The sequence below is a fragment of the Oxyura jamaicensis genome, chromosome 2, assembly GCF_011077185.1.
Source record: "Oxyura jamaicensis isolate SHBP4307 breed ruddy duck chromosome 2, BPBGC_Ojam_1.0, whole genome shotgun sequence".
NCBI lineage: Eukaryota > Metazoa > Chordata > Aves > Anseriformes > Anatidae > Oxyura > Oxyura jamaicensis.
The window spans coordinates 104627007-104652222 of NC_048894.1; the positions used below are offsets into that span (position 1 = coordinate 104627007).

The window sequence follows — 25216 nt, forward strand, 5'->3', positions numbered from 1 at the left end:
GAAGTGATTTAAGGGTCTGGAAGATGCCTATATTAAAATACATGACATCCTATAACCCTGTGGAATTATGTTTATTTAGAATAAAAAGTGTCATAGGCTAAGGAACGCTGCATCCGTAATAAAGAAACTGAAATGACTTATTTTGTGGTGATGGGGACTGGACTTCAGAAAAGCTCTCCTCCTCACAATCTGCATAATAAATATGTTAATAAAATACACTTATTTTTCATACTGATGCCTAAAATCGGTAGGGCTATTTGTACTGTCAAGACTGTTGACAGCATGCATTTTAAATGCTCTGTCATATTAAAAGAGCAACTGAACAAAACTGACAAAAATTGCTTTCGTTATTACAAAAGCTTAATACTGACATTCACAAGGAACTACTAAAATCAATACTAAAGAATTCACTCCATAAAATTCCACTTATGAAATAAGTTCCCAGTATCAGTAAAGTATGTTTTGTATTTAAGCTGTGCTTAAAGAAAAAAGTAACAAAGGGTAGATTTTCAATGATGTTGCTGTTAAACATGAAACAGCTTACCAATAAATGTAATAAACATCCAAAATATAAAATCCTGCAAGTGATTTTTTTTTCAGTTGAAAATACTGAAAAAGAGTAATTGTTGAAGTGTTACAGGACAAAGATGTACCCTAGGGCTCAGCAGGTTGGTATCTTAAAGACAACAGCCCAAAATTCATCTTCTTAAGATACCATCCAAAACGAAGCCAAAAGTGTAAATTTTTTTTAAACCAATACAGCTCAAATGAAAGTACAAGAAAACAGTATGGAGAAGAGAACAAAAACAAAACCATTTTTTTCTCTGAAAAATAAAACTCAAAAATAAATTTTAAAAGGTGAAAAATACACATCCTGTACTAAAAAATCAAAACACAACTCATCCAGTGTCATTGTGGATATCACTAAGATAGACAGGCAACTGAGAAATTGGTGTATGAAATGCTGAATCTGAGAAAGACCGCTTACTTCCTGTTCATTCGTTTCAAAATCAAATACATGCACACAAAGGATTTTGACCAGTCTCACAGAGTCCATTTCAGATCATGGAAACACAACTGAGCTGCAATTGGTTTCTTCCCGTCCCTTAAGAGGACACGAGCATTTCCTTATATATGGTAGCCATAACTAGGCCTGTGTATTTCGGTGAAATGAAGTAGCCAATTTGAAAAAAATTTTGTTGTGCAGTGGAATTACTGTTTTGAACAAAGACTTTTAAATCAAGTTGTTCTGGAATGAAATGCTGCAACTATCACATATAGCTTAAATTAGAAAAAAGTATTATGATATTGGTAGCAAATGACTCAGCAAATCTGATTCCCTGTTATGCTGCACATCTTCAGGATTTACAGAAAAAATGCTGTTTGCTTCCAACAATTCAAATCACTCTGCAATTTTCCCTTTCCTGTTAGCAAAACTATAAACTGCATCTTTGCACACACTGTTCACACAGCTTTCCAGGTGTGAGCATTTTTTTTTTTTTTTGGTAAAAAAGATTTTGACCTTTATTAAAGGGAGTTTTGACTATTTCCTTACCATATCACCACTTCTGAAATTAACTCTGTCAGAAAGATACTTCACAAGTCAACATGCAAAGACTAAGAATGCTTTGTTCTAACAGAAGCAGCTTTCAGAAGGTTAGAGAAGCGGCTAAACAATTAAAGCTACAAAGTCATGCAAGATGTCAAACCACAGAAAACATAATTTTAGTCTTATTCTGTACTGTATTACTCTACTTTTGATTTTTGGCAGCCATATATTTGCTATGAAAGAGTGCTGCAGAAGTATTTTGAACCCATATTTTTCTTTAACAAAGGCAGAGACTAAATGTTAAAAACTCCATTAAAAAAACTCTGCCTACACTGCAATGTAATGTGGAATATATTTTAACTTATGCTGCCAAAAAACAGTTGAACAGTACAGAAACGAGATAAGCTACAATAATAGAGACAAATGCATAGAAAAAAAAAAGGAATAAATAAATGCATTTTATTTACTGTGTTCTTTGATGGCTCCCAAGCAGTATCTACCTTGCCCACATCTTGCATGTCTTGGAGTTGGCGAAGCTGTGACAGGGTGTGGTGCCTCAGGGCTTCATGCAGGGGAGTATCCCCATCTTTATCCTGAATATCCAGCTTAGCACCTGCACGGACTAAGAGCTGAAAAGAGAGAGAACTCCATTTTAAAAACCAAAAACCAGCTACTCATTCCATTTAAAAATTAATTTCAATGAAGGATTTGGTTTAGGAAGCACTTAGGGTCCAGAAGAGTGTGTGTATATATATATATTTATATATATATATATTTATATTGCTATAGTTCACAGTTGCGTTTATTTAAATTTATTTCTCTTGCTTCAAGGTCAGCCTCCAACTGGAGCATTTACCTCTTCCAAACATTAACTTTATTTCAGCAGAAGCCTCATGCTTGGCTGAGTGAGGGACAGATGCATTTTACAGGATTCTTTCTACCTTTACGTCTTACAAGAGAGCCAACAATGCAATCTGTTAGAGTAACATACCACAAACAGCACAAAGTGGGCAAAACTTTAGACATGTATATATTCCCTAAGAATAGGTTTCAGTGACCTCAAAGATCACCACCTTCACACCATGCTGAACTTTCCAACTTAACGTATAATAACCTGTTAATGTACAGTATCCTCAATTAACTAAGAAGTTAAGCACATACTTAGGTTTATCCTTACACAGCAGAAGACATCAAAACCGCTATTACACACTATTTTGGAACGTACTGGACTGTAAGACTCATCTTTAAGGCTAAAATTAGCCATGCCCCCTACGACACACGTTCCAGCTCATATGATATGAAGGAAGCATAAGGCTGCATAGGCCCTCCCATTCATGCTGCACTTGCACCCAGCTCTCCCCTGATTTGATGCACCAGAACTTTCTTAAACATGCTGTCACACAAAACAGCCAACACATGCTGACAAATAACAATGCCCTTAAAAAAAAATTCTCGTTGGTGCTATTCAGAAACCCACAGATAGCAGCAGCTGATGTTTTAACTTTAGTTTTGAACTTTTGCTGCTCTGCAGAACTCTGAATTGCAGTGGAGACAAAAAGCATGGCCTAGAAACAGGAATATACAAAGGGTAATCTCCCTCCTTAGAAGTAGCCTGCTTGGAAGGATTTCATCCTCTCCGAATTGAAGAATCTCAGACTCTAGAAAAAAACTAAAATGAAAATACCTCAAAAGGAATTCAGAACTGATGTGTCAAGGAAATAACCTGCCCGCAATTGATTGCAGCTTATCATTTCCCCCCAACCCTTTCTTCCACAACTGAAAACAAAACAAAACAAAACAAAACAAAACCAAAAAAAAAAAAAAAAAAAAAAAAAAACAGCTGAAACTCACAACAGCCCTCTGGACATCTTATACTCTCTAAATGGACTTACTCTGACCCAATTTTTCTTACACTCACATCCTCCCTGCCACTAGCCATGTTCTGTTTCAGAGTTTCTCCTGGAAACAGTAGCATGTTATGAAAATTTCCTGTCACTGCTATGGGTTTCTAGTCAATCCCTCTGAAGAAAATTTATGAGAAAACTGTTTTCAGAGTGACCTGGAATCCTTGTCTACCATGGAAATTCAAAGCCCTTGCAGAAGTTAAAAATAATAATAATAATAATGGCCAAAAAAAAATCCCCCTTTGTCATGACTGCAGAGCTTTTAAAAGAACCCTGCTACCTTTGACCACTATTCCACAGATGCCTGAGGGTACAACCCAACCCTGGAAAGTACCCAATAGGAATTAAATTTGAAATCTAGGAGCCAACATGTTCTTTGCATGGCTGCATGAGTTATTTTAGGACTCCTCAAAGCTAATCCAGCTCTGAAGTACGGCTACTCTATAGGGTCGTTCACGTAAACATTCTTGGATGTAAGTATGTCAATCCAATCCATACACTCGTTCTCCAACGTGCCTACCTTCCTGTCATCCGCCACGTTGGTATTGTGTTCCCAGGTGCCCTGTCAGTTCCCGAAGGGCACAAGAGCTCACCAAATAAATATAGCTGCAGAAAGGCTTGCAGAATGCAAGTGACTCTCCGAAACCATTCTTTGGTAGCAAGTGGTTCCAGATATAGGGCCGTATCACATGTTTCACTGTAATGGGATCACATCCATCAACCCGTGGCGATGGCGAAACCTTACAGCAAAATAATGCCAGACAGAGCCACCGACACAGCTCTGCACCGGTGGCACAAGTCTCCGTAAGCCTGAGTAAAAATCATTTTTTAATACAGGATGATTCTCACAACACTAACACAAAAAATGTACAGAGGGCCCACCAGGCTGATGGATTCACTCGGAGCAAACATTTCCTACAGCACTGAGCACTCTCTCCCAGCCTCAACAGCCTGCACTAAAGATCCACGCCAGCTGTGGGTAAGCTGTGCTAGACCCCAGTTTTCCATGCCATCAGCACAGCTTTGTTAAATTTATTATTTTTTTTTGTTAAAAGTATTAAACTTTTGCAATCATGTGAGCAAGAACAGAAATTGCATTACTTTCACTGCTGATTTTATTACGGCTTACAGCTTTCACAAGCTAAGAACGGGGAAAACTACACAGTCAGGAGTGAAACTGATAAAAATGATATTTCACCTAGTTTGCAAAAGCCACAAGCAAAAATAATTACTCATCCAAAATGCTATTTCTGAGGTTCATTACAGGACCATAAAGCTCAGACAAATTATAGAAGAACACGCAGAAGATCCCCTTCACTCAACAAGAAGGGATGCTGGAATTAGCAGCCGCAGAGAGGAGACCATAACATACGTACACCAAAATTTAGCATTCCTGAGATTTCCTTCATATTGCCTACTGACCTTCTGTACTAGCTGGTGGGTTTCCAAATTTATCAGAATTAATCATACACACATTCAATAGCTGTAACATGTTGCTAAACCATTTTTTTTAAAAGTTCACAAAGAATCTGTCTTAACCGCTTTAATCAGCTTGAATAAAGCACCATTCACCTTATGGCTGACTGCAACAAGATACTTACCCTCACAATTTGTGTGTGCTGTCGTTCAACGGCAAGGTGCAGAGCAGTTTGCTGGTTTACGTTCTGGATATCCAGGTTAGCATTGCCCTGAAAGATATTCAAAGCATTAGACTATTACCATCCCAGCAATTCATCTACAGGCAAGGCAGTCAATTAAAGCACCAAATAAAACGCTCAGCATGATTCCCACTTTGAATACTTGAGAGCAGCAGTGATTAACTACTATAATTACTCTCTGTACAGATGTTGATCTGTTGAATCAAACCAGGTATCAAACTGTGCAGTCTCTCTGCACTACTAGGCCATTGTAATGATCTCAAAAGCGAGTTTGACCTTTACAGCTCACCACACGGCCTTCCCTGCTCCATTGCCTCTGCACTGAGATTGCAGGCAGCAGCAGCAACCTATTTTCACATCAGATGGCTAATCAAAGTATGACACTTAAATCCTCTTGAGAAAAGAGCCCTACCTGATGCACCAGAAGTTCAGCCACTTCCACATGGTTATTGAGAGCTGCCAGATGCAAGGCAGTGTAACCATCATCTTTTTTCTCATCAACAATCCACGGTCGCGGCAATTTGGACAGCAATACACGCATCGCACTGAAATAAACACGCAGAGATGGCATAAATGCATTTGTGAAGTATAAGTCTGCTGAAAGACAACAGACAAGAGTAAAAGCAGTATTCATTTGCAGAACTATAAAGTAGTAGTGACAGAAATAACATTAGCCATTTCTCAAAAAAAGAAAGTGGGTGAAAAGTTGTACCAACAGATCCAAAGTCTAAAAATTTCATGTTCAGTTCCTTCCAATAGAAGTATGCAAACAAACCAGCCAATCACCCTGCCCCAAAAATTACCCTAAATATGTCACAAAGATTCTGAAACACAGAAGACAGAAATGCTTCTCCCTGAAGATCTCCATAGCAGACTTTACTTAAATATTTAAGAACCAAGTTTTACTACACGTTGGATTTCTTGCAAATCATTACTTTATAAACGGATGCTATTGTCCCTAACAGTTAAGACTCTCCATTTCTGAGATAAAACTGAAGCAAGATCTTTTAGAAACAGAAGAAATGAATGCTGAAACTGTCAAGTGAGATTAGTGAAATACAGGAATTTCAGTAACAGAGAGCAGCTGTGTTTAAGAAACCACAGCAGTGCCCAGTACCCTACCCCACTTCTCTGTGTGCTTACCAAGACACCTACCCAGGGAAGTGGATTTATTATCTTACACTTCAAATTCAAGGGTGGCGAAAAGCAACTTGATTACTGTAGTATTAAAGCAGGCTGAAATCCATGAAGTGCAAAGAAGGCAATGAGTGTTAAGGGCAGTAATAACACAACACTAGATGAACAAATCTGTCTATCTTGTATTCTCTCAGAAGCACACTTTTCTCAAGCTCACCTGTCTTTGCTTAGCTTTTGGAATAAGCAGGTAACCAAACTCGATGACCTTATTGTCCTATATTTGTGAACAGCACATGCAGCTCCCTTAAGGCAGTTGCTCAGAGAAGCGCAGAAAACCAGAAACTGCTATAATCTTGTGCCAGGAAACCTCTTCTGTTACCCGATCTTTCCCTTCTGTTGAAGCAACATGTGATTCACTGGAGAAGCAGAGGTTCTTCACAAAATTCAAACTTTAAAATCCAATATTAGCCAACAGGAGTTGAAGCACTGAATTATAAACTGCCTTGCAATGTTAGCCACCTGATATTCAAAAGGCAGAGTTTTGGTAAGTGTTCTCACAAACTAAGCCTTTTACTTCAAAATATTTGCAGCGGATAACATTAAGCCATCTGCCCTGGTAAGCAATATCTTCGCTCCTAGTTCATTCCACTGACCGGTTACCTTGAACATCCACATGGCATAAACGCTATTCACTCCTCAGCTCTGTCCTAGCATAAGCCAACAAGTTCCCTATAAAACAAACACAAAGCTGCAGTTCTGGCATGGTTCACTCTGGTGAGCAGAACTAAGAGTCCCTGAGGTAGTCTGCGTAACGTGTCCACCACCAGCGTGCTCTGCGGGGTTGCCCTCTGCAAAAACACGACATCTCCACCAGGAACCAAATGCATTTGGCCGTCTGTGGATCACCTCCGTTTTCTCAGACCCCAGCACAAGCACGGCTTTCTTGAGGTAAGTGCACAAATTAGAAGAAACAGTTCTCCATCTCTTGATTTTTTTGTTTTCCTGGCAGAACTAAGCTTCTCGTTTCCTCACAGCACATCCCTTATAACACAGCAAAGACCACAGTGCTTAACAGGTTGTATGCTGCTCATTGTGAGCCATTGCTCAACTTCTCTTCATCACACCTTCTCCAGGTTCTGTCACATGCTAGGAGAAAAAGCTAGAATAATTGAAAAAACAACACTAATTCTTTGAAAGACTGAGGATTTGAAGATTGGAAGACCACTGCAACTACACCTTGAGGAATGCTATGGTAAGGCGTAACACCCAAAAAAGTGTTTCTCTAAATATAGCCAGCTCGTCTCCAAAGTAGCTCTGGTCACTGGACAAGAACAGCCTTAGCCATCCCGGCTTACATTTTATGTCCTTGTCTTCCGTAAGGAAATAAGGAAACCGCCAACACCACAGATCTAAACCAAACTAAAACAATAATTAATGTACATTCAGGTACTTTAACAGATGCATCGGAAAGTGAGTATGCTTCAGAAACATTACTGTTGCTATTTCTTTAACACCTCATCTCTAGGAGAAGATTAAGAAATTAATGTGGTATTTTGTATGCTATGAAAAATACCACTCATCCTAATATTTGCAAGAGCACTAGCCTCAGCAGTTCTGTTTTCAAATCTTTTTCCACTTAGTTTGCCTTCAGACACCAGCAAGACTTTCTTCTGAAGTTCATCTGTAAAATATTTGGGGGCTAAAACAGTATCTTATATAGATGGGATGCCTGGTATGTTTTTGGATGCTTTGAAAATGCTTTATTCCGACTGAAAAAAAAAAAAAAAAAAAAAAAAGTAGGACCAACAGAACAACCAACCTCTGTGCAAAACAGAAACTTGTATTACTTCTCACCGTGAAGCATCTGAGGGCCAGTAACTAATACTCAGTTTCTTCTGCCTGTGCAAGTCAGAGACCACACCTCTTTCTCTCCCAGACCTCACTAACTTACTGGACAGCAGGATGGAAGGATGGCCTTATGGACAAGACACCTTAAAACGCAGCAAGACGTTCATATGCCTCAAGTGGGAAATTCTTGTAAGATGTTCGGTGGCTGCAGCCTCCTTCCCACCAGCTCAGAGGCAGCTTCCTTCAACGCACACGATTGCAGGCTTCCCTGCTACTGCTATTCTGTTTTGCAGGATTTTCTGGAGCTGCTGCCAAAATGTTGACAACTTGGCTGAGTGGCTATCATTCAGAACAGTTCTCAGTGAAACAGGCATGCACTGTACCCTAAAAAGTCACGTCAGTGAATCAATGTTACATGCCAATTACACAGCCATTCTTAATTCACGATTCCACACACAGTATTAATGACGAAGCCAAATCGTGCTGCTCCTTTTTCAGGACCGCAACACTGATGTGGTCCTGAAAACTTGCTTTCATCTTGTACACAGTAAAACAGAAAACAGACTTCTTTCACTGCAATTGCATTAAAAAGAAATCAGTAAATCTAATGGTAACCATGAAATCAGCTGAAGAAAACTCTTCTGACTAATCATTTGCAGTTTATTCAGCTGTTAGAGATTACATGGATAATTGAATTAGCTTCAAAGATTATTGATAATTTGTTTAAAAGCCTTGTTAAAGCACCAAATTTATGTCATTGCTATGCTAACTACATTTTTTTTTTCTTTTACAAAAGGTAAACTTTGGCATTTGCTGCTCTGCACTATTTACGGATTAGCAGGAAGCTGATAATATTTAGGCTGTTTTCAGCTGGATGAGCTTTTGCAAGTTTAGAACTTTTCCAGGTAGGATAACAAAAAAAAATAATAGTGAAACTTTTAGAGGAAGCTGTCTGTAAAGCTTTGAAGGGGTTGAAGAAACCATTTCATCTTTCACAGGAGCTAAACACCTGCTCAGGGAAAAGGAGTGAATGCACATGTGTGGGCAGAGACCGAGGTATCTATTGCTTTCCCAGGCTCGGCTGCTGGGGGCACAGTGACTTAGAAAACCCACTAGAATTTACATTTCTTTGGAGGGGCTTCCTTCTATCTGCTTGACAATATGACAATCTAGGCTCTAATAGTCAGAAGAGATTGGGTACAAGAAACACCCATCTGGAACCATGGTTTAGCATATACATATTTAAATCATGCATAAGGCAAGAATGCAAATTCAACAGCATGAATTTTATGACAAAACAGTCGTCGGTGTCATGACCAACAGCTTTAACATATGGTATACTATTCATTATCAACCTATAAATAGGATCTGTTTTTTCGTGCAGTATTTTTCTTACAGAATTTTTATGGATGCTCACATTCCCTGAGAACGCCGCGTACAGTAACAGCTTTATGTGAACAGCCTGCAAGGTAAAGGCACTTGCAGCAAGATGAAGCTACCACCTTGATGCAAAGAAAAGACTAGAGATTTAGCATTCTTAACTGCAAAGCTATCCTTCTGCACTTTAAAAATATGTAAAGAAAAAACAGAGAGAAGATCCTCTGCTCCCAGTTGCAATTTGACTGCAGTGTGATAAATGGGGAAGGTCGGTGGGTCGGGTTTACTGATGTTGGTTGGTTTTGGTAAAGAACAGATACTTCGGTTTAAAATAAAAGAGAGAAAGATTGACTACTTCACATCAGCTTAAGCACATTTCACTTAAATTGCTACCACCACAAGGCATGTTCCTCTGCACTGCCAATGCAAGCGTGGCGCTGGCTGTACAGACGCGTCACTCCCCAGCGAGTGAAACAACCCGCCAGCCCCTCGATCTGATAACCCCACTTTCAGTCGGATCAGTGATATCCTCCAGTTTGTGCTGTGACTTCACGACCGACACCAGTGGGAGGAACAAGGAAGTGATGAAGCCGGAGCTGCAGGGAAGGCAGCCTGCCCTTTCCAGAAGCAAGGTCTGAGATCAGCATAAACTGATCGGGAAACCTTATCTCTAAGGGCTGGAATGATTCAGGGCGCTTTCTATGACAAGTTTCTCTCCTCTCCTGCCATTCTCCTACCCCAGGCCAGCCTTCCACTGTCACAAGGTGAAATAGTTTTCTCCTGTGTAAGATATTTTACAGTAAATCGTGGCTTCAAGTACTTCCCCCCCCCAGCTTCTCTGCTCATTCCCACTGCTGCTCAGCTCAACCTGCTCACCTGTTTCCTGCCATATCCACAAACAGTTAAAGGAACAGATCAGATTTAAGGACAGTTTCCACTGTAAAGTTTTCCTTTAAGGCTATATAATACAATACGTATTTTAAAACACAAAAAGCAAGACTACTTTTTACTTATCCCATTCTTGAACTCTGACTACATTTGCTCCAAAAAAAAAGTTGTTTTGTTTTGTTTTTTTAAAAAGTGTGGTCCCACGACATCATCTAAAAAATCCTCCTCTTTCTGTCGGATGACTTCTCATGTGGAGTACTACTCTGATCCTGCTCGCTGTGAAGCCAAAGAAGTATTTGTACCAACACAGTGCACGAAGTAACACAGGAGCAGGACAGTGCTATTTTTGGCAACGCTATGACCGTAAGTGCACGTCAGCACACAACTTTAAGCCAAACCCGTTCCCTGATCTGCTGCACAACACACTCACCGTGCAGCCCAGACAGCTACGCTGGAAAAACGAAGGAAGCATCCCTCAGGAACAAGTAGCAAGCAGATGAATACCTTGGACGGGTATTGCTGAGAGCTCTGTATCACGGAATGAGAGCTTAATATTTCATATCTACCTCACTGCTCGGTTAACACCAGTCTGAGCAACTTACTGCTCAGGTTGTTTCCTTCTTTTTGTCTCAGTATTTCCAAGTATGCCTTGGTATTAGAAGAATTGATTTCAATATACATTAACCTAAAGAAACAACAAGGTATGTCAATGTGTATGCAAACTACAAAAACATACTCTATATTAGCCAAAATCTTGTGTTAAATTTTGTGTTAAATGCATGATTTTGAAACAGTTGGGAAACAACAACAACAAAAAAATTACCAGAAAGCTATGCTGCAAAAGTAGTTATGGGATAAGCAGCTACCAAGCACAGCGCAAAGGCGATGCAAAAAGAGGAGGGAACAAGGAAAAGTGTAAATGCAAGACAGCAGTTTGTTCAGGACTTTGCAGCTCCTACCTTAAATGCACTCCCTACCTTAGAGCCCTGAACTTAAATGGATCGGTAACTACTAATTGCATCAGCATTCATTGGGATGAGCTTTGTGTGTTTTAGACTGAGAAACCTGTCAGCATTTTTGTTCCTGTTGCTCCCAAGGGACATAAAGACTTGTCCGAAAAAAGAGCGCACCGTGAAATGGTTGGGTTCCTTGGTCGGTTGTATTTAAGCGGGCATGTTTTGGCTACTTTATTCTGAGGAAAAGGTTGCATATATTCCCCATGGGCATGAAAAATGCCCTTTTCCTGGTTTGAGCGTGTAAGCACTGGTCCTGTTACTGGGTACACGAGCTGAGTGGTGTGAGTTCCGATTTTTAACCACCCTTTCCTCCTTCGCCACTTTGTCAAGAACGTCAGAGGCCGACTCCCATTTCGCTTTCCTCCAAATAACTTTATTGCCCGTCACACAAACCCCGCGGAGCGCCCCGGGGAGGGGAAGCCGGGGGCCGCCCCCCGGGCCTCCCCTCAGGCCCGTCCCCGCTTTATTTGGCGGTGCGGCGGCGGGGGCCGCCAGGCCGCTCAATCGATCGGCGGAGCGCGGCGGGGCTCGGCGCTCGGCAGCGCTTTCAGCGAGGGTTGACTAAATATGGTCAGGGAAGAGCCGGGCGCGGGGAGCCGGCCGGCCCGGCCGTGCGTGTTTCAAATGCCCGCCCGCCTATAAAGCCCCGCCGGCCCCGCGCCCGCCCGCCGCGGGGGCCGTGAGGGAGGGAGCGAGACCCGGGGCCGCCGCCGGGAGCCCGGCCCCGAGCGGGGGAAGGCGCGGGGGGCTGAGGAGCCGGAGGACACCGGCACTTGCCGCGGGAGCAGGGGGGAGGGCACCGCGGGGGGCGTTTTTACGTTTTATTGTTTTTTATTTTTTATTTTTCTCAAGTGACTCCCAACTTCTGGGGCTCTTTTTATTTTTGTCTTTTTGCCTTTTTTTCCTTCTCCTTTTTCTTTTTTTTTTTTCTCTGCCTGTGATTATCCTCATCTGACAGTGGGCTAAGTTCACCTTCCCATGGCTTCCTAGCATCCCTCCTTGGACCCTTAGCTCTCAGCCCAGCAGACCTAAGGTATCATTTCTGCACGGCAGCGTCCACCTCTGACACCCCAAGCGAGGCGGCAGGTGCCTCCGCGCCTTTTTTTTTTCCTTAATTATGATTCTGGGAGGGGGGGGCGGGGGGGGGGGGGGTGTTAAGTTTTATGCATTTAAGGAGGTGAGGCAGCACCCGCCCCAAAACTCGCCCCCTGCCCTGTCACCAAGAGCTGAGTCAGCGCCTCAGGACCAGACGAGGTGGTGGTGGTGGGACCAGATGAGGTGGTGGGACCAGAGGAGGTGACACTGGGACCAGATGAGATGACACTGGGACCAGATGGCTGCTGCCGGTGTGCCGCTAGGTCACTCACTACCTCTCTGCCAGCGCCGCATGACAGACACTAAGCTCTCAGGTAATCACACAGCCTCAGCAGACCTGCATTGCTCTGCACGTTTCCAGGATGCCTGTGACTTGCTGCATGTCTAACTTGGCTGCTAGAACGTTTTCGGTCTCTTTTTTTTTTTTTTTTTTTTTTAATTGTTGTATTAATCCCTCCGCGCTGGGAGCAGTTTGATTTTGAGTGTGGTGAAGTATCAAGCATTGGTAGTGTAACGAGCAGGCTGTAAGAAAGCAACGTTAGTCCAAAATCCATAGCAGAACAGCCCAACTCGTCTGACAGGCAGAATTCTTGCTAAAAGAAGATAACCTCAAATATTGTGATGCCATTAACTGCTTAGTCAACAGAGCGACTGCTAGCTTCAGTGACATACATTATTTTCCTACGCAAGACACAACTAAAGGGTTATCAACTGTACCAAAAAAAAAAGCTAACAGCATGGTAGTGCAATGCTGAGTGCTGAAGTAGGTCTAAGGAAAAATTTCAAGGTGCTTTATCTCAGACGTACATGAGGACAACCTACTTAAAACCCCCGAACGCAAACACTGTAATTCCAATGCTGCATTGCTGTTCCTCCGTGTAGTACTGGGCTGGCTCCTGCTACACTCTGATTTGCTCTCCATCAGCTGCACTAGGTTTTTTGTCAGGAGCTGCAGAAATCCTTCCTTCCTCTGCTCCCATCTTGCCTTACAACTATTACACTTACTAATTGACAAGCTCACTTTAAATTTACCTTCTAATGCTGCACAGACAAAGCTTAATCTTTCTATTACCCCAACAAACTCCTGAAACAGAAATTAAGCAACCACAAGCTGTCTCTGACAGCCCTTCAGAAGTCAAACCCCAACCATACATCAAACGGTTAACTATCATTCCAAACCACAGCACGCAGTCTGACACAGCAGGGGCAAATTTGGGTTTTGTTAGTTTGTGAGGCTTGGGGTTTTTTTTGGTAGTGTTTTTTTTTTTTTTTTTTTAAGTTTTCATAAATAGTTCAAGCGTGGACAAGATTTTAACTGAAGCAGGTGAGTGCCAATTTAGAAAAAATAAAATAAAGCTGTTTGCAGAAGTGTTGAATAGATATTGGCTTTCACATGTGACCTTTGGCCTAACAATCCAAATCTTGTCACAGCAGCTAGAGGTTGTTTTCTTAATTCAATGTCATCATCTTTGCGACAAGCAGGATCGCCACTGGCATGTGCAATTACATCTTAAAAACCACTCTGAACTACAATGGAAATAAGCAGAAACCTGCAAAGAGTTTGCAGAAAGAACACTGTATGGGATATATAAATGCATGGAAATGGGGCTGGGGAGGGTAAGAAAGTTTGTAACTCCTGTATTAAATGAGTCTATGCTTCCCTTTAGGATGCCAGCACACCGGCATGGAAGTCTGCGAGAAGACCTCAGAGGAAACCGCAGTTTTTATGGTGGAATACAACTACGAATGCCAAGAAAACACTTTGCAAAGCTACCAGCGATTCAACTCTCCATTCAGACTTGGTCGCTCAGAATGAACATCAAGAGGCTGCAAAAATCTGGATAAGCATTCCTAATGTCCATGCCATCACAGAGCAATGAACTATAACCAGCTTTAAGCCTCTGTGCAGGTAAATTGCATTGTCAAGTTCAGTTAGAGTATTAAGTTTGGATTTCTACCCTCAGTGACTTGTAACTATCTTCTTCCAAAGAAGTATCAGCCCAAATTTTACCTAATGAAAACACTAGTAGGAAGCAAAATGCTTTTCAGGTTCATCTGACAGGTAGTTGAGCAACTCTGTGTGTACCTGCTCAGAGTACATACTTCTTTATGTACCCATATGAACATACAATGCTATGGAATGTAAAGAAGTATGTATTTTTGGCAGGCACGGAACAACCAGTAAGAGGAAACTAAACAGCTGTTGGAAGAAACAGGCTTCCCCCTTGTTTGAATGACATTCATGTGACAAATTAACTTGCTGAGGGGTCAGCTGGTATTGCCAAAATAACACATACTTATTAGGACCAAATCACAAAACGTTTAATGAAGTGACTGCAAACGTGGGTAGAAAAAGTTGGTGGTGGATTATAAGCAGAACATTAGTTGTACATACAAAAACTCAAAATGAGGCTGGAAACAATTGAAACATGCTAATTAAGATCACAGCATAGCAGCAAAAATTACAATTACCAGTACACCTCATTCAAAAGACCCTAAGCAAACCTTAAAAGCCAAATCAATTACCAAGATGTATCTCATTTAACCAAGCCATTATTTTATTAATCACAGCAAGTTCCGTGTGCTTAAGACAGCAGGTTTTAAATTTATATCAACCACAGTATTTAACCTCCAGGCTACAACTAGGAAACAAGCAGAACCAGCTAAGAAATTCAGCCTGTGATTTCGAGAAAAGGATAATCAGAATTACAGAATTATGTGCCACTTAAGTTAGAATTTTCTCCAAAGCAGCATTCAGTATGCTCACCGAGCTCTGCGATACAAACTGCTCAGTCAGGTTTATGCACAGAAAGTGACAATACAGAGATTTCTAGGCCACAGTTCCTAGTCAGCAGATTAAAGCTATTGACAGATTCCTAAATGAAAACACAAATGACAACTAATACTTAGAAGTTCCCTTAACTACTATTTTCAAATGAACTGAATTTACTGTAAAGCTAGATATAAGGAAATTGGCCAAGCAAAGATGATTTTAGAGCATCCAGAAAATTGTAAGACCTCTACGAGAAATATCAAAGCATTGGGGAAAAAGTCCCACAGCAGTTTCGAGCTCCAAAAGCAGTATTAATTAAAATATACCAGCACATACCATCCCTATGATGCTCATTATAAAATACAGAAATAAGGAAAATATAGAGGAAAGCTCCCAGCTCACCAGTCCAGCAATTCCTATTCATAATAGCAGCCTTCTAAAAACAGTTACATGATACATTCATGAAAAGTAGACACATTTGTCCCAGATTAAATATCCTAACTCTACCCATGTACTTAATAAAAAGTCTGGGAGGAGGAAAAATAACAACAGAAAAAAAAAAAAAAGAAATAGGCACCATTTTTAGATGGAGAACCTTATTTTTAAATACTCACATAATTCTCGAATAGCTATTATACATAGCCGGCTATTTTTATTACCTGAAACTACAGAATAACACGTACACAAGAAAGAACATTCTCTTATCAGAACCATTTGCTTAAGTAAAATGTTAAATTTATTTGAAAGATATTTCTTTTATAAGCAGATATTTTGGCACAAAGGCAATGGTGTCTTAACATCTAAATTAACAACTGGGTTAGAGTGGGAAACAAATCAAACTGTAGTATCTTTTCTAAATGCTGGGATGCTACTGAACTCGGCCAGGCTCCTAGAAGCAATTTGGTATTACCAGCAGCTTTACGGAGAGGTTAACTGCTAAGCATTTACATATTTTACTGGGGATTTCCTGTCCTCGCCACCAATTGATTTGGCCTCTGCTATATAATCAAACTTTTTAACAGCTTAAATTTATTTTGACAAGTTTTTGGTAACAAGTCCTCATGTTGTGTTCTTTTGCGTATTCTTTGTGTAACATTGCAATGCTATTCTGAAACAAAATGACAGTTCTCAGTGATAGAGAAGTTAAAACTCTAGATCGACATTGCTTCCTGCTAGTTCATGTTAGCATATCTCTAAGAATACATATCCAGTCACTCTGAAATGTCACATCCATCACTTAGATCAGCTGTTCAATTTTAACCGAGCACACGCTGAACTTTGGGCATCTGCTGACACAGTTGTAACTCAAACATTTCAACTGTGTGACTGACAGGGATAACAGATGCTGACATTATCAAATGCTACACGGCTTTTTTTCCACGGCCGTTTTTTGTCCCGATATGGCCAGTACATGCAACTGTATTGCCATCCAAAAGTGCACTTGAGCAGCTGTATCTGTAAAACAGTTCCTGTATAACTGGTAAAAATAGAAACTAATTTTATAGCCATCTTTAATGCTTAAGTCCAAGCGACACACCTGCTATGCTTCTATTAGGATACATGGTGTTGGGAATATATTTACATAAATCTTCTCACCAGTATCAGACTCTGCAACAAGCAGATGCAGACTATACTTGATACAGTCATTAGAGAATAGCTTGAACTAATGCTGCCTCCTATTTCCCACTGCAGTCAAAGCTCATAAAGAACTCGGCACACAGCGTAAAAAAAGCTATGTAAGCGTGTAACAATGTATTCAGGAGCCTTAGCTGAGCAAAAATCAGATGCAACCCCAGATAATTCTTTCAAAAACTGCATTTTGCTGGCACGAAACACGCTTACATATACAATCAAAAGTGAAAAAAAAAATCTGCCCTGCTATATTATATAATCATTCCTAAAAAGTTAATACTAACCAGAGATATAGTGGTGGAATTGAAAGCACTTGACATTTACACTTGTGCTAACCAGCCACAGCACTGGAGCAGCTGCAAAAGGTAACCTGCCAGAAAACCAAGGGGGGTAGGGAGCTGGGAAAACAAAACCTCCTCTCCAGTACAGTTTAACGTGAAGAGGCAAAGGAAGCCTACAGGAGCAGAGCTTGTAAGCGTGCTGTTTCTGGTCAGTGCTCTAGAATTTAGTTACTGGAGATGGAAAACAGTTTAAACTGCGACTGTAATTTGACTTGAGACTCATCCAAAGAGCCTTGAGAAATAAACAAACTCGTGTACCGTACAGTCCTTGCTGGTACATAGCTTACCATGTTGCCCTCTCCAAATTAATCTAAGAATTTAAATTTGCACTGGCTAGAAACAAAACGTGCAACGCAGGAGAAAGCCACATGTTCTTTGTAAACAGTCTGTGTACGCTATGGAGCCTTAGAAATGTGTTGTTGAATTGTAACCTCCCTGCACTCCAATGCTTTGCTAAAGCTGGTAAAATGGAACCAAATCACCTCTTCAATGGATTTGGTCCCCTTCAACCAGCTGTAGCTATGCATTGATCACTACAGGATTTTGCCTATTTTTAAAACCGGACACTAAGCCTGTTCAGAGTAATTATGCAGCCCTCTCTGCAGAGGAGTTTGATTATTCCTGGTACTTTGAAGACAGAAGGTAACAAAAAGCATAGTAAGTTCTGTATTCTGAAATTTCAAGGTTGTATCTATAAATAAACAGCTACTAGTGTTTAATGTCCTGTCCATATTCAGTGAAAATTGATCTCATAACATTTATGAAAATAGGCAAACAGCAAAATAAACAGATTTTCCAGTGATTTATTGTCTCCTGTGTTTTTTTCTCATGTCTGTTGCCCTTTTAACAGAACTGACCAAAAAAATGATCAAAATATGGGCAGTATTTGCAGTATACAGCAGGCCTACTACTTTCTGGAGTTACGTTTTTTTGTTTGTTTGTTTTTAAAATCATACAAGGGAAGAAACTCCTCAGGGTAGGAGCTGTATTTGCCATCTTGTACATGCTGGGCACGTTATTTACTATTTAAAGATAACAAATTTGTCACTGACCTCAACAGCTACAGGCTAATGTGCTATCTAATTATAGGTCTGCCCATGGAGATTATATTCCTTCTCCAAACCAATCTGAACAAAAGTCTTCTTTCAAAGCATTTCTGACCTAATACTTCAGTAAGAGGTTTTAAGAGCATGCTTTTCATTTTTTTTAAACATTTAGCTTCAACTAAGCTTCAACCTATGCTCACTGTCTGAAGAGCAAATATGGAAGCAAAGATCCCTTTTACTGTTTCCTAAAAGAATTTAACAACTCTTCGATTGCCTCAGAACTTGTCTCTTTGAGGACTTCCATGACTATAGCACATGGAAGTCCTGAGACACTAACGACAGCTGACAAATCCCATCTCTCACAGATCACTGCAGTCAAAAAAATCCCACTGCCAACCAGTTCAAACCATTTGCAAGTCTAAAACCGAGGACAGATCTATGAAAAGTAATACAACAGCCCTGGGGAAAAATGCAATTCCATTTCGAAACACCTCCTATTTGCTTATTAAGTTTATCAACTTAAACATGATATATATACTCCTTGCTACTGAACAGCAATGTAAATCTGCATCTTACCCCAATATTTTTTTTTTGACCTAAAATGTAGCAGAATGCATTAGTCTGAAGAACCAGTGGCACATATGTGCAAACTGAGGTCAGCTCAAAAAGCAGCCACTATTTAAGATGCTAACTGCAGTGTGAATAAAGCTCTCTTCACAAGATACAATGCAAATCTAAAGCTAACTGGGGCAACGGATATAAATTACGCCCACACTTCACAGTCGTGTCTTCAGATGAAAATTCTGCAGTCACAGGTATGTGAATAGATCAAACATATCCTAAAGTTGCAAACATAGGAAATATACCCAATCTGTACACCATTCTCAAATTTCCCTCTCCTCTTTTCTGTCTGAAAAATCTCATTAACACTGAAGAGGCAAGCTTTGAGGTTCACAGTACTTTGAAAAAAATCCAAAATAAATGCACTTTTAATATGACTGATTCGGTTAAAAATCACATATCAAATAACATTAACTTCCCCATATGTCAGTTCCAATCTCTTTTTATCTCCATCTCCACGCACAAGTTCAAATCTACCTAGAACATAACCTGAATTATACTTTCATCATTATACATTAGCATGACAAAATAAATTGTTTCTGTACCAACTCAAAAGGTATGGACAGCAGCAGATTATTGAAAGGAGAAATATTCCACTTACAATAGGGGCTTCTCCAAAACACACTACACATTTACTTTTGGAAAACACTGCGGAACTGCCACAGATTAACTACTGAGGACAATACAGACATTTTTTTTTTAAAAAAAAAAAAAAAAAGAGAGAGATGCTATTTTTCTTTTAATATTTGCCTGATATTCAAATGTTAAAAATTTTCTCCTGAAAAATGAGACATTTTCAAGTGCTCTCCTCAACAGTTTCTGGTTTTGTTTTGTTTTTTTTTTTTTGCTTGGAGGTTTATCTACCCCCGTCAGTAAAGTTCAGTGCTCAAGAACTAAAATAGATTTTGCACTGAAGATGGAATTGGTTCCAAATAGCTATGTGATATCGACTGAAAAAAAATCTGTAGAAATTTATTTCACTTCATTGTGGTGCTCAAGCACTTACACACATTTTATTATCAATAACCAGAAATATGGATGTGGACTTTATCAATACTTACATACACAGTAAGTATATTGTTTTTGTAAATATATATAATGCATATATACTCATAAATACATGAATATGTGTTTCATTTTCATACGAATAACAATTATTTATATATTTATATATTTGACCTTAAGGGGAATTTAGTGCAATGCATTCCATATAAGGCACCACAGCTTGAAGCCACAAAGAAACTCCAGCGTAGGTGGAGTAAGAAAGCTTAGTTTAGTGAAGACAGGTCCTTAAGTAAAGTTCTGAGCAGAATATAATATGTACTGCTTGTGACCCATACCTGTTACTCTGAAGCTCAGTGTTATTTTTAACAGTGCTTTAAATATTTCGTGCTTAGTGCATGTAACAGATTGGTAGCATCTATCATTCTGTATCAGATTAGAAAGACAAGGTGGCAAATATAAAAAAGTGTTTGTTTTCATTCAGAAAGAGGCCAGTGGGAGAACTACATAATCAACATAATGAAATAAATGGCCATCATTAAAGTCTGAAAGGAAACGGAACTTAACTTGTAAATAAAAGGAATCAAGTAATGACTTGGGGGGGGAGAAGCACGAGACAGTGAAGCTTTTCCTAAATCTATTTCTTTTGTTTTTATTTCCATTCATTTTTTTTCCCAGGCTGATGTGTAAAACATCTAATTCTGTGAACAAAAGAAACTACAACTTCCACAATGGAGACAAGATTCTCTCTTTTTTACCTGCTTCAGAAGTGCTCAGATACAGCTGCAACCAAAAAAAATGTAGATTATCTAACTGCTTTACATATCTAACCTGTCCAGTTCCAGAAAACACATGTATGGGAGCTACCTACACAGGGTTCAAATCACTAATACTGGAAATATTTTTTCTTCCAGTAAAAACTTTTGTAAAAGAGAGAGGATTCTGAGAGAAAACTGTACTATGCCTCACATTCTGCCAACTGCCCGCAGCCCCTAAAACATTCACCCACAGAAAAATCTTCAGCATCCCTATAAAGAGATTCTTTTTCATACGCTTTCCCGGCATCTCATATTGGTATTTTCACACAAGCCAACTGTTACAAGAGCCTGATGAAGGCAACACAAAACAGAAAACTAAAGAATACTCCAGCTAGGTAACTGGAGGCAGCAGACAGCACTCCTGGTTAATGCTGTTACATAAATATGCAGAATGCACATTAAATGAGTACATTACCAGCTCAGACTTGAAAGAATCACCTTCTGAACCAAAAATATGCTCCCTTAACTTCATCCTTAAAATGCTCTCTTGTAGATCTTTTACAGGCACTAGAGAAAACTGCAAATACGTTTATTGTTCCTGTCAACAGCTCCAACCACTGCTTTTAACTTGGAAGTGCGATTCCATTCCTATACACACATAAATGCTTGCATTTATTTTTTAACCATCAGTCTTGACAGTTACGTACTAAGAGACTAACCCAGCTTTCATTCCCATACAAAACACACACCTCCTATTTCTCCAGCTTCACTCAAATGAAAAGCAGCAGAATATAGTAAAGTTAAACAAGTAAGCATACACCTCTTTCTTCATGCAAAGCACGCCCAATCCTCCACCATGACAACATATTACTGAACTCTTCTCAGAATGACAGCCTTGAAAAAATCAACATTTATCCATAAAGTGATAAGCAAACAGCAAATTTTCCACAGAGTTCTATGCAATCACTTTTGAAAACTACAGTAACTGAAGATTCAATGTAGAGGTACAGTACGCAGCTAGCACAAAAATAAATTATGCTTTAAAACTAACTTTTTCAGAATGAGAAGCAATATAAAACCTGAAATAAGAAATTCCTTCTGTAGGTGCTTTCGAGGAAACAAAACTACGTCTTTCTTATACTGTCAAACCAATTTAATCCAACAATCCTAAAATCACTTTATAACCACATGGTATCTTTAAAAGTTACTCAAGTATTTCTAAAAACTCATAGCCCTTTCCCAATTCCAATATTTAAGAAGAACATTTTTTTAGAAATGCTTTCTCAAGATCACACTTAATAACTTCTCACTTGTCTAAACTTTCATTTGCAAAATGCAAGTTTACAGCCACCACATGAAGTTTCCCACAAATCTGGAGATACTTCAACACAGCACTGAACTGAGCAGACGAGTAGTTTCATTCTACTCACAGCTACTCAACTATTAGACAGAATTCCTACCTAAGCAACATCAAAACCTAAGAATTACAATGATATGCAGGTTTAAGGCTCTTTTGAAAGAATACCATGACTCTACACTCCCATGCACTTGCCTTCCTTTTACAAACGATGACAAAATAATCATTAAAAACAAATCTGTACCTAGGGTTTCCTCGTAGCGCGGCGTGGTGCAGAGCGTTAAACCCATTGTTGTTGGTGATGGTAACATCTGCTCCAGCCTCTAACAGTACAGCCAGGATGTCATCCCGCTTCTTACTTATTGCGTCATGAAGTGGAGTGTCGCCTTCAGAATCCTGCAGCCAGAAACAGCTCACATCAGGTTTTGCATGCATCCACATTAAAGAGAAAAGACATTTAAATATCACTAGGAAAACTGACTATACAAACACAAAACAGCTCTTCATGCCTAACAGTGGAGCTATAATGCCGAGTTCAGAGCAAGCCGCTTCCGCTCTGGTTTTGCAAACCCTTGAGTAGGGTTTGCACCCAATAATCCCAATCCTGGGCTCCCAGCCTTCTGTGGTTACCCAGCTCTGGGAACTCCAAACCACTGGACTCCAGAAATGGTTCAAGTATGCCGTCCATCTGACAGAACTGAAGACACTGGTGTAGGCATCAGCTTCGCTGTGCCTCGCATCCAGATTGAGCTGAGGCCCAAGTTACAATTTCTGAGTAACAGCAACAAAGACTAGCCCAACAGAGGAGACCAGCCAGGCGGGGGAACTCCCAGGCTGGGAGTTCTGAGTGATAATGGCTAAGATCAAACTAGCAATTAACCATGGAAAAGGCAATACCAGAAAAGACACTATGAAATAAAAGCATAAGCAGAACAAAAAGTAAAATGTAGTCCAAGTAACAAACTTAGGCACTAAAACTTAGTTGTTTTAACTGAAGCACATCATTTTCCATGAAGCAAAGGCCAATGTCACAAGCAATATTAAGCTTTTAAACTTGTTATGGCTAATACCAGATTACATTACACAAGGTACGTGAAAATATTTCAGTGCATAATTGAAGGCAAGTAATTCATATTTTTAGCCTGTCATTGTATTTTCCAAATATCCCAAATAAGGGAAAATGCTTTTTATTCCTAGAAGTAATTTGTACATTATTTATTCAAGGACTCAAATGGTAGGACTGAGAAGGAATGCCCCATGACTAACAGCGAGAGAACACATCCATTTATGCTTATTTGCTTCTATAGGCAAACCCTCCAGATTTATGCTTCCAGTAAAATTCTAATGCCATATAAGTCAGGAAGGCTTTTGTCACTGACACTGACTCAGCTGGTAACTGATAAACACAGGAACTGAACTTTTTAGCAATACACTGTAATATGAAAACAAATCTTTACCAACTTTACAGTGAGAATCACCAACTGCCAAACAAAAAGTGCCAGATAGTAGAAACACTTGAACCAGTGTGAACCAGTTTGCCAGAATTAAACTACGCAGCTTTTATTCACTTTAATTGATCCTATTTCCTGAATTTACTGCTTCTAGGCTAATAGACGTTTTTGTTTACACAGAGAATTGGGTTAAATAGTAGAGCGCTGGCCAGTTAAATTCCAGTCATGCCTCAGTCTGACCCTCCTGTGCTCTGATCCACCAAAATCAATCACCAGCTCACATTTGCACATGAAAGTTCCTCTGCATACATCCAGGATCTGAAAGTTCAGTATTTTCAGTGACAACTGTATTTTCCAGGTGGAGTTTCATAGCACCGTTCTACCGAGCTTTTCAAACCAAACACGCTTCTTTAATTTAAATTCAAGATCCCCACTTTGGCTATCCATATCTCATCCATCATTATATGATGGACACAGCCACCTTTTACAGGACTCAACCCAACAGACTCCCTATTAATCTCATGTTCGACAAATACTAAATAGGGTCTGGATAGGTGACACAGCTCATCCCTCAGCAAGACCGAATGCGTGACTGCAAAGCCAGGTGAAAGCAGATGAACAATCACTATATTTGCTAATTCTAAGGAAGTTTGCTCATCTTTTGTTACGTGGATATGCAGTGTCAAAAATCTTACTGCTTTTTGACATTATGGCAAACCAAGAGAATGAACGTGTCATTACAATGTATCTTGATTTTCCCGGGACATTATAGCTTTTTCTTTCTGTTGCAAACCTCTTCAAACTTCACCATTCTGACTTCTACTAACGCACTGCATTCACAATGTGGCTGCGTTCAGCTCCTGCAGAATGTGAATGCCCGCTTATTTGACAGCTGGTTTCTCCTCTACCTTCTCAGCAGGAGGCTGCACTCATATGTCACAGCTTCCGCCACATTAATTATGGATAAGACTCACTCCCTGTGTAATTATGGTACTTGAGGCCCTAGACATCACAGCTTTTTAGATAAAATTTAAATTTAAAAGAGAATTTGGCTGAACAGTTTTAACAATGATAGGTCAAACCTTAAAGAAAATTTTGTTGTTGTTGTTGTTGTTTTTTAACGAAACATTCCACAGTATCACCAGCCAGAAAAAATGCAAAGCTGTGGCTTGCAGAAGGAGCAAACAGCTGCAGATTCAGTAAAGCAGGAATTACACAGGAGAAAAAATTAACAATTACAGATAACTACAGTCTGTGAAAATACCAATTAACACAAACTGGTCTGAGTAAGTCAGGTGCCTGTATCTGGCTGTCAAGAAATTAAATATAAGAGCATTTTTATTACAGTTGATCATGTTAGGACAGAGGCTGTGACAGATAACTTCACAAGATCTATTCTTTTCAGTCCCATTTTCCATAATTCTTCTATCACCTATACACAGCATCCACACACAGCGAATCAAAATTAAATACCTCAAAAGTGAATCTATATCAACAGTTACATTACCTGGAGACTAGGATGGCAGCCAAAGTCCAACAGAGTCTTCACAACTTGTAGATGACCTTTGTTGACAGCAATATGAAGTGGCGTTTGCCTCCGTTTGTTGCGAGCATTCAAATCTGCGCTGCCGCGGTGCAAAACCTCGATCACGGCACCCTCATCACCAAAGGCTGCGTGATGGACAGCCCTGTCTCCATCTTTGTCCTAAAGCAGAAACATTATTTTGATCCAGTATACTCCACATTTCCTTTCAACAGGATGA

The 25216-nt window shown here is 39.9% G+C and overlaps 1 protein-coding gene and 1 long non-coding RNA gene across 4 annotated transcripts in view; one reads left to right on the forward strand and one right to left on the reverse strand.

Moving 5' to 3' along the window:
* MIB1 (mindbomb E3 ubiquitin protein ligase 1) overlaps positions 1-25216 on the reverse strand; it is a 76124-nt gene that overhangs the window by 14975 nt on the left and 35933 nt on the right. For 2 of the 3 annotated variants that reach the window (XM_035316572.1, XM_035316571.1), the window contains exons 11-15: positions 24961-25158; positions 22247-22398; positions 5524-5656; positions 5055-5141; positions 2017-2178 (exon numbers count right to left, since the gene is read on the reverse strand). In XM_035316572.1, coding sequence (XP_035172463.1) covers positions 2017-2178; positions 5055-5141; positions 5524-5656; positions 22247-22398; positions 24961-25158 — 732 coding nt within the window. The remainder of the gene's footprint in view (positions 1-2016; positions 2179-5054; positions 5142-5523; positions 5657-22246; positions 22399-24960; positions 25159-25216) is intronic. The other variant, XM_035316573.1, reaches the window with a different exon arrangement.
* Positions 12466-15793, forward strand: LOC118161335. Its single transcript, XR_004747953.1, has 3 exons — positions 12466-12640; positions 12674-12786; positions 14148-15793. It is a non-coding gene; the product is annotated as an uncharacterized LOC118161335 (long non-coding RNA).